Raw genomic sequence first — 10,302 nt, 5'->3', positions numbered from 1 at the left:
TACTTAAAAGAAAAGGTTTTAAAATTATCTATTGTTAGTTTCAAACTTTAAAGCAGCAACCTAATTCACTTTCAAAATATAAAGGGGACTAGTTCAACTTTAACCACCACATCAATCAAGTATGATTTCTTTCCCTTTTATCAATACCAAAGAAAATATTTAATTACCAATAATTAATTAAACTAATTGGTTAATCTTTAAAATGATTCTTGCTTTTTCAGGTAAAAGTCGTAAAAGAAATAATTTTGCAAAATTTCAACTTGTTTTGAGACAGGGTCTATGAGAAATTGTGTACAAACATTTTGCCAAACAGACAGAGAAAGGGGGATGATATTATCTTATCTTATCTTCTATAATACAGACGTTACTTCAAAAAAGAAGATGATTACGTCCTACGCGTCATGCATTTAGTCATGCATATTAACCAATGACTTAAATTCTGCCAAGTCACTGGTTTTCCTGGCTAGCTCAGGCAACCCATTCCATGCTCTAATAGCACTAGGGAAGAAGGAGTATTTGTACAAATTTGTCCTAGCATATGGGACGAGGAATGTGCCTTTATCTTTGTGTCTTTCAGAGTATTTTATTAAATTTTGTTTTTGTATTTGAAGATTATGGTTCAGTGTTTTATGTATGATTGCTACTTTACTTTTGAGCCTTCTGTCCTGAAGGCTTTCTAAATTTAGTGATTTTACTAAAGGTGTTACTCTAGTCAAATGTGAATATTCGTTTGTTATGAATCGCACTGCTCTATTTTGTGTCTGTTCTAGTTTCTTAATGTTTTCTTGAGTTGAGGGGTCCCAGATGGAGGATGCATATTCTATTATTGGCCTAACCAAAGTTAAATAACATTTTAGTTTAATGTTCTTATTTGATTTATAGAAATTTCTTTTAATAAATCCTAATGCTTTGATTTTTTTTGTAGTTTCATCAATATGTGGATTCCATGACAGTTTTTCATTTATTATTACACCTAGGTATTTTGCGTTTTTAGTCTGTGTTACTGGTTTGCCATGAATAAGATAAGTGGAATTAAGAAAATATTTGCTTTGCAAATTCTAGCACAGAAATGAAATTGTTGAGATACTACTTTATATAGATCTAAATCAAAACAAATTATTTCTGAAAACTACTTATTTGTTTCAGAATCCTTAAAAAATATTTTTAAATAATAAATGAAAAGTTTGTGTCCGTCAAAAGGACAGCAGCTCAATTGTTTTTAAAATTCTATCCTTAAGTGTTAGCAGTTCACTTGTTTTCAGAATTATTTTAAAATACTGCGGTAAACAAACAGTTCTAACATTGTCAATAGTAAACATGCATTGGTTTTGTGTTGCGCTCTGAAAAATGGTAGCTGCATTTCTGTCAATCCTGTTTTAACCTGTTTTAACTGCCAGCCCATGTGTGATTCAAGAAGTAAATGGGGGGGGGGGGGGGGGGAGGGGGGAATTACTCTTGAATTTTCAATTACAATCTCTCAAATACAGTTTTGTTACTGAGCAAATATTTTCTTACAACAACAAAATCAAGTTGTTATTTGATACTACAATGCTAAACAGAGGCTCGACTGATGATAAATTTCTGAAAAGAAATAAAATCAAACATCTAATTAAAAGTTTTGTTTAAATAATTCTCAACTTATAATTTCTAACTATGCTAAAAGAAAAGTGTAATTTCCCACTAGTTATATTTTATTTCAAGTACTTATAATAATAAATTTACTTTTAAAACTGGCAAAGAATGAACAGCATGAAGTCCTAAAGCTCTTATCAAAACCAGGGGAGTAAAGTCAGTGGAGTAGAGTCTCTGCAGCCCATCAATAGTTGCCATGACTGGCACATTGTGCCTTTGTCTCTGAGTCTCAAACTCAAGGAGGTGAGTTAGTGATCCTGATTTGGTAAAAAAAAAAATTAGACAAATTTTTTCAATTTGCATTGAATACATTTTAAGCTAGTTAGGCCTAGGCCTCCACCAACAAAGAGATGTCTCAATGATCTAGCTATGAATATGTATACAAGCTGCCTCAGCCATCCCCTTTCAACTTTATATCATTTTTTTCTCTAGTAATGTTCTAATCACTATTGTTTCATAATATAATAACATGTATGGATGTAAGCAACAGAGACCCTGCAAGGGACGGAAGGGGGGTTGACAACTCAAAAAAAAAGTTTCACCCCTTCATATATATTTTATATGCATATTATATTAGTATAAATTGTTCACTCTTATACATCTAGTCATCATAGAAATACAAACTAACTATTTCAGGTCACAAGAGATCTAGTTAAAATTCAAGACATAATTTTATTTGGTTTTTAAAAGAGATGAGATTAGGCACTCTAGAGTAGTGGAACAATGGAGTGATTGATAATAAGATTTCACATGAAATTTTGAGAGAAGTGACAAGAAGGACAGAAATATTAGACTACTAGAAGGGACAAAATAGTTTCTTTAGTTCTATTCTAATGACCCAGCAAGCCGATCAGTAGATTAATTTGTATACACTAAGTCTAACAAGTTCCTATTTACAATATTCATTATTGTTTCTGTATTTTGGTTACATTTACTTTGTGTTTCAATTATAAATCAAATTTTGTTGTAACTATTTTAAAAGTTACTTCTTTTTCAGATAAATGATCTAATATATCTGTATTTATTGGCCATGAGAGTAGAGCTTACAAGACTAGAACTAGATTTAGTTAACTAGAAGAAAGCTGAAGTTGGATCTTCTAATTCTTCTAATTTCTAAAAAAAACTCTAGCATAATGATAAATAAGATATAGAATATATATATATATATATATATATATATATATATATGATTAGTTGCTATTTGAAATATAAAAAGATAAATATATTGTGCTAAATAATTTTTTGATAAGTGATGTGTACTAATGTATAAATGTACACAGTCACAGACACAGTCACTCACAGTGTAACTCACTTGTGATCATAAAGCCATGCTCGATACTTGGGGGCCCAACTTTGCCCTTCTACTTCTAGATCTATAGAATTTAGATCTAAGTCTACTAGACTTTTAAACATATAAAAATTCTACAAGTTACAAGTGTTTATTTGAAATACAGATTATCGAATTTATTAGATTAATAAAAAAAAAAATTAAGATTCTCTATGTAATTATAATCTAATCTAGTATACAATAATACAATCTAGACAACATAATTCCAGATTTAGTCTAGACTAGATACGGACTAACACTAAATTTAATTTTTTAGTCCTATAGCACAGCTATAGAGTCAAGAGATCTAAAGGTTCTTGATACTAAGTCTAGACTTAGACTTTCAAATATTCTATATCTAGAGTCTAATACTGTATCATGTATTACAACTGAACTGTCTACTGTCACTTAACTAAGTTTCATTTTTCAACTTGTGTACTTCTACTCTAGATCTAGATAGTATAAAGTAGATAAGATATTTTCTTGACTATAGACAACTCTAGAGTCTACATATTGATCTAAATTTAATCACACTAATCGACTAGTCTTAAGCCTATATCTAGATTAGAAAAGACAGGAGAATTCTAAAGATCAAATCTAGATATCGAGGTCTGGTTTTAATTGTGAAAAAAAAAAAAAAAAAGTTCCACAGCCTACAGAATATTGCATAACGGCAGATCAAACTTAGTCTGATTTGGGTTGTTTTGTTTATGTTTTTGACAAATTGTGAAAGTATGAGAATTAGCTCATGACCTATAATTTATGAAATGTAGCTTCCAGTCTGTTTAAATTTGACTTATTATTAAATTTTAGTTGTTTAAAAGCCGGCAAAATCTAATAGAGAAAAACTTGTATTTATGGCAAGTGAAAAAAATAATTCAATACCAGCAATCAGTTGGACTGGCATTTAGTGGCAAGTTATTTTTTTTTTATTATTATTTTGCCGGCATGACAGCTATAGCCAGCAATCTTAAATCCATACTCAGGTAAATATAACTAACTTTAAGTTCTGAAGTAGTGTTGCTAAGATCACTTGAAAGATGCTTTTTAAGGGGATGTCTGCACTGAATAGACCTTGTTACAACAGACAGAGAGGGTCAAAGAATTAGGAAACAGAGAAGCAAATGTCATGCTCAGGAAGCCTACCAGATAATTTTATCCCCCTCTACTTATTAATAAATAATTACCACAATCCAAACTTAAGTCAAATTAAAACAATATAAATATAAGCCTAAGGAATGTTTAAAACATTATTTCAATTCTCAATCTAAAAATTTACAAACAAACAATTTACAAACAAATACACTTACAAAGCATACAGAATTCACTGCACTTTAAACTGAGGCTCAGGATATTTAAAAGAAAAAAAAAAATTTCTATCAGAAATTATATTCAAAACTATTTTAGCATGTTGGTTAGGTAGGTGAGTGATCAGCTTCTGTTCCAAAGCTTGAGCTCTAATTTTTGCAAAGGCAGGGTTTTATTTAATTTGGAATTATCTAAATACATCACAAACTATCAATAAGAATCTATAAAGAGCATTACCAAGTGGAAGGAAGCAAGAAATATTAAAAGGATGTGATGAAAAAAATAGTAATCTTTCACAGACGTATTAAGAGAGATGGTGTGAACTTGTGAAAGAGTCAGCATTGGTGACTTTTCATGTGGATCTTGGGACAGAAAAAGAAAACTCTGAATGGCTTAAAACAAGTACCTGATATTTGATGGGGAAACTTTAGGCAGTTGATCATTAAGTCAAAAGAAACCCTAATTAATTAATTAATTAATTACTGACCACAGAAATAGATGAACTGCCCATTAGAACATAGTTCTGGAATGGAAAATTTAATTTATACTTATTCTAACTTATATTACCATAATGTTAAGTATTTGTAAACGTACCAAGATCTGCACCATTCTGAACAGCTTTGGTTAGTATTTCATTCAAACATTCCACATCTCCAAAGCCTAAGTTTACCCCTTGTCCTGCCAAAGGATGAAGTCTATGTCCAGCATCCCTGGAATACAAACATGCAATTGAATCTTAATAAAAATGCAAGACCTGATTTCCATAGAGAAGATGAAGATAGTGTTTGGTTTCCTGGCCTAATGATTAAAAAAATATTTTATTTTGCCTCCTAAACAAAGATCCACTCTCTACATCTCAAGTCAGGAACCCAGAAAAGCTTAAAAAAAAAAACAAAAGCAACATACTTAAACCTTGTTTTGAAAAAACAACAAGAAAACCCAGCAAGTAAGAACTCCTCCACATTAATGTTCATTTTAATTCTAATATATTCTAATAATAGAGTATCAACTTCTTTGTAGCTTATAATTATTTTTTTTTTAAACTTTATAGAAAGTTTCCACAAACTAAGTCAACTTACCCAATAAGAACCACTCGAGGTTTTACATACTGTGACGAATGAATCAAGGTCAGAGGAAATGAGGCTCTTGTTTTTTCTACAACATTTATGGCAGTTGGAGGAAGTTGACGACATTGTTCTTGAGATTCTAGAAAAACAAATGTATTTTATTATTGAAAAACATTTAAATCAAAAGTAAAGTGAACATTATAAAAAATATTAAGGAATAATAAATAAATGTTAAAACTAAGAATTGTACCTGGGAAAACATTCTGTAGTAAATTTCTAAATACACTAAGAGCTTGTCCTGCAATCTGATTCTTCTCACGTTCATGCCACTGTAAGTTTTAAGAATACACTGAATTAAAGAACAAAATCTTAGAATGCAATTTAGTGCCCTTGAACAAAAGAAGAAAGGAAGGGAAAATAACAAGTGTGCAATAAACTATATGTCCAAAAGAAAACTGTGATAGTAAATGTTATTGTTTTGTCAGGCCCGTCTCGTTGCTGTAACCCAGTAACCCACATTGCTGACAAGTCGAAAGAATGTGCTAATTAACAGATAGGGGGATAATTGAATTCCTTTTAGGCCTATATATAGATGATCTAACATGAATAAAGTTAGCATTTAAACAGATAAGAAAGTGTTTGTTAGTGTCTACTAGCCTACTATTACAAAAACAGCAGACATTAAAATATAGATGCCAAAATAAAAGTTCAGTTCTAATCTAGAAAGAAATAGGTACATGAGCACCTTAGATCTTCAAAAACCACTGGCTAAAAGAGTTTTCAAAGCTTTCAAACTAAAATTAAATATTACATTTCTAGGAATTGAGTAACATACTAAAGCATCATTCACAGCATCAACAAAGCTCTCACTAGGTATGTCTAGAAGATGTTTGGAGTTCTCAGTTGTTGTAGTCCAGATCAAAGATGACAGGTTGCTGCTTATCTACAAACCAAAAAAATGAGGATTAAATGAATGACAGTGAACTATGCTGCTAGAGTTTACTCAAAAATATTTATTGTCTTGCATTAAGTAAATGACATTTCATTTTTTCAATTAGTTATAAGAAGCTATAGATTTGTTGTCAGATGTTGATTTTCTATATTTCATTTTAGACTTGTTTTCAAAGCACTAAATATAGCTTACTTACAGGTAATAGAGCAATGGGTCCAGTAGGCAAAAATCTTTGCCAAGCTGTGTTATTCTGTGTTGTCTAAGAAAAATACATTTAATTTTTTTTTAATGTTTCAAATTATTTTACAATATTAATTTACAGAATTTAGATTATAACAAAAAAACAAAGATGGTAGGCTATTCTTCTTCTTCTTCTTCTAGCCAGCTTTATTGCTGATGAGCTGAGAGCTCTTTTGCAGACTGTGCCAAGAAAAAAAAGTGTGCTGTTTTCTTTAGTTGTTCAGCACATGGTAGGCTATAAAAATAATTATTCCATTAAAGGATGAATAATTATTATGCTCACAGCATTATACTATACAAAAGTACTCTCATTAACACTAAAACAAAAAATTTCCACTAAAATGAATAAGATAGTCTGAAATCAAATTGTAGCCATATAGCATAATAATATAATTGTATGTAATATAATCTAATATTATTTAATGAGTACTTACATCACCTAATTCTAATATTGCGACAACTGCAGTCTGGCCATAATCTCTATTGATAGTATGGAAACCTGCTGTCTTACGGACATTAGAGTTCATGCCATCAGCTCCAATCTTAAATTCATGAAACAACATACAAGTGAACAAACCAATATTTGAAATGGATTAATTCTGTATTAAATATTTACACAGGTCGTACAAAAAACAAAAAAAAAAACAAAAAAAGATTTAAGTTACCAATAACTTTGTTCTCAGTTTTGACCCATCATTGAGGGTCATTTCAACATAAGGGAGCTTAGTGGAGGAAACACTCTGGCTGTCAATGTTGCTGTAAGATGTGGCTTTTGCTTGATACCGAACTTCCACACGATCCTTAAAACTTTTGAGAGCTTTCATGATGCCAGCCAAAATGATATCATTTTCCACTATATAAGCAAGGGCTTCTGTCATATCATCATTGTTGAAAGTAATCATGGCATCAGCACAAGATTCCCACACCTGTAGTTCAAAATTACATACATGTATTTAAAACACGGTATGTCAAATTCAACTAGATGGACTTCTAAATTTAATGCCAACATTTCTAATACATAAAGCTCATCAACAGAATACTACTAGTATTTTGTACCTGCATTCTTAAAACAGGATGATAACGCAGTGATTGTATTTCTTGCCAAGCACCAAAACCTTAAAAATAAGATATATTCAAGCTGCTTCAAAAGTTTACAAGTTTTTTTGTTGTTTTTTTTAAATGCAATTATTAATAGTTTTAATTATAAAGTTTAAAAAATGCATTATTTGTTTGTTAGTAATACTTACCACTAAGCAAGCGAGCAGTGGCTGGACTAAGAGCACAAGTACGGTTGCTGTACTTTTCAGATAACACAAAGTCACCTTTATCTCGATCCATTTCTAATAATATTATTCTCTTGTCTTTCAAAAGATTATTGTTTGCTACAAGAAAAAAACACATTTTAGACAGCTCAGCATATGAAAACATTGTAAAAATTAAAATAAAATATTTCAGAAGTTAAGATTAAAAAGCTAAAGTTTAAATTTATATTTTAAATATATATATATATTATTTGTAGTCCACATTCCAAGCCAAATCATAGAAGAGACATTTCTTTTCAAGTGCTTCTTGAGGATGGTAATATCTATAACATGAATCTTGGTTTAGATTTAATTTAATTTTTTTATTTTTAGGTATAAGATCTTTTTTTATTTGGATAAAGATTTGGTCAAAGAATATGATGCAAAGGCAAAGGTACTCAATGTATGCTCATTACACTAAAACGCTCACCTAAATGTTTGTTAGGGTTTTTTTTTTTTTGGTTTATTAACAGTATCAATTATTTTTAAAAATCATTTAATTTTATTTTTTAAAATAAAAACTGGCCATCACACACACATACAGTGAAACTAGTAAGTAGATCTACTACTACTAGACTTACTAGAGTAGACTTGTTAGTAGATACAGATTAAAGATGATTTTGATAGATCTAAAAGTCTAAATCTAGAATCTCAATCTAGAATCTAGATCTAGTATTAACTACTTTAACTAGATCTAGTAGTTTTCTAGTGACAAGCCCACCCAGTCTTCAACTCAAGAACTCACAATCAATGAGGTAGTTTCGTATTCCCCCCTAGTCACGTGGTTGTGTGTATACAACGCGCACCGTGCTTAGTTTTAGTTAGTTTGTAGTGGGAATCTGAAGCGTTTTAAGTCAATATTTAGTGGTTTCAATTTACTAATTAGCGCTAAACTATAATTTGTTAATAACAGGAGAATCTAGAGATACATTTTTTAATAGTTTCAACTAAAAGAAATAGTTAAACCTTTGATAGAAGGTACCGAAGCGTTGGCCTATAATCTGCCATACTGAGATCAAGATTTCTTGATCTACAATGAATGACTACACTTACAGTTCTTAGCGTTCGGGTAACCAGTCCTAGAAAAAAAAAGTAACACTTTCATCCCCCCCCCCTTTTCCTCTCTGCCCAAAAGTAAACAAACTTGAACTTGAGTAGAACTCTAAAAGTTGGACAGCAGACCAGTGTGTATTGGTCAGATAGCTCTAGGGCTAGTGTGTAGTCGATATGTCGACTAGTTGTTATAAAAGATAAAAAGACCGTCATGTGTTTTCCTTGTGCGTATTAGGCTTCAGTTGTTTAGCGAACAAATAACACATCTGATAGTCAAGGATAAATCTAGATCTACTCTTACAGTTACACAGGCCAAATGTGTCTTACCCCGCCCTTTCATTGTTAAATTTGGTTTCTAAGTAATAAAATAGATCTAGATCTGTTTCGTCAACGCATTTTTGAAACTTTAATGTAACATTTTGTGAATTTCTTAAAAATGATAGAACTTTTAATAACATAATAATACATCATGTATCCAACACAATAACCGGAATATGAAATATATAACGTTAAAAAATAGCTGAAGTTTATGAAAATAACAATGTTTCAACTAATATGCATATTATCCCATATATAGGCCTCTCTCTCTCTCTCTCTCTCTCTCTCTATATATATATATATATATATATATATATATATATATATATATATATATGTGTGTTTGTGTGTGTGTGTGTTTTGTGTAGTTTATACCAAGCTTTTTTTTTTAATCTTACAAGAACGTTTGTAAAAACATCTTCTTCTGTTACACTTCTGTATGTGAATGTATCATCGGCAATGTGTTGACGCTTGTTGTGGACTATAAAGCAAATATCATTGATAATTTAAAACTTATCCTTAAACAGTTCTTGGCCCTTTATGAAAACATTCGTAAAGTTATTTGAACATTCAGGGAGTTTGTTGATGTACTCTGAATATTTTAAAATGTTTGTAAATGTAAAATTTCGTAAAAATAGAGGAGCAACAGCAATGGAAATATAGGAAGACAAGGCCATTCTCCTCTTTGTTGTCCAACAATCACGTGACTTTGGTTAAAGTAGGTCAGAAATAAGGAACTACCTCATTGAATGATTAATATTAATATATTTAATTATTATAATTAGATCTATTAAATCTATAAGAATCTATCTATTACCTAATGCACATGCCATTGCTGCACCCACCATACCACCCCCTGAAATCACAATATCTGCATAGTCTCCTTCTTGAGTAGAATAAGCTGCAAAGCATTTTAAACTATTTTTTGAAACTTCTGCGTTTAAGATAGACTGAGAATATCTTGTAGTAAACTTTAATTTACGAAGTGCCCTTAGCGCCATGATTGTTTTGGCTTTTAAAGCTTTGAGAATAATCTCCCCTACCCAACTAATACCGGTTAGTTGATCATGGTTGGTTGATTTGTTTTAGTGATTGAAAAAAAAA

The 10,302-nt window shown here is 30.7% G+C and overlaps 1 protein-coding gene across 1 annotated transcript; it reads right to left on the bottom strand.

Moving 5' to 3' along the window:
• Positions 1–1,428: 1,428 nt before the first annotated feature.
• LOC106057054 (ubiquinone biosynthesis monooxygenase COQ6, mitochondrial-like) lies at positions 1,429–10,231 on the bottom strand. The gene is made up of 12 exons (XM_013214095.2): positions 10,016–10,231; positions 7,774–7,908; positions 7,583–7,641; positions 7,192–7,452; positions 6,961–7,068; positions 6,483–6,545; positions 6,170–6,277; positions 5,585–5,663; positions 5,347–5,473; positions 4,862–4,977; positions 1,723–1,889; positions 1,429–1,581 (listed from the first exon to the last, which is right to left on the bottom strand). Exons 1-12 carry the CDS (start codon positions 10,197–10,199, stop codon positions 1,552–1,554), a joined length of 1,437 nt encoding a protein of 478 aa, XP_013069549.1. The 5' UTR covers positions 10,200–10,231; the 3' UTR covers positions 1,429–1,551.
• Positions 10,232–10,302: the final 71 nt, after the last annotated feature.

The sequence above is a fragment of the Biomphalaria glabrata genome, chromosome 3, assembly GCF_947242115.1.
Source record: "Biomphalaria glabrata chromosome 3, xgBioGlab47.1, whole genome shotgun sequence".
Lineage (NCBI taxonomy): Eukaryota > Metazoa > Mollusca > Gastropoda > Planorbidae > Biomphalaria > Biomphalaria glabrata.
This window is presented reverse-complemented; position numbering and strand designations above follow the sequence as displayed.

What these genes read in the sequence shown, in the direction of transcription:
- LOC106057054 (XM_013214095.2), bottom strand. Translation starts at nt 10,199, where the DNA reads ATGGCGCTAAGGGCACTTCGTAAATTAAAGTTTACTACAAGATATTCT. An exon ending in AGCAATGGCATGTGCATTAG is followed by an intron (nt 7,909 to 10,015) that starts GTAATAGATAGA and finishes TTTTTCTTGTAG; the next exon opens with CAAACAATAATCTTTTGAAA. An exon ending in CACTGCTCGCTTGCTTAGTG is followed by an intron (nt 7,642 to 7,773) that starts GTAAGTATTACT and finishes CTTATTTTTAAG; the next exon opens with GTTTTGGTGCTTGGCAAGAA.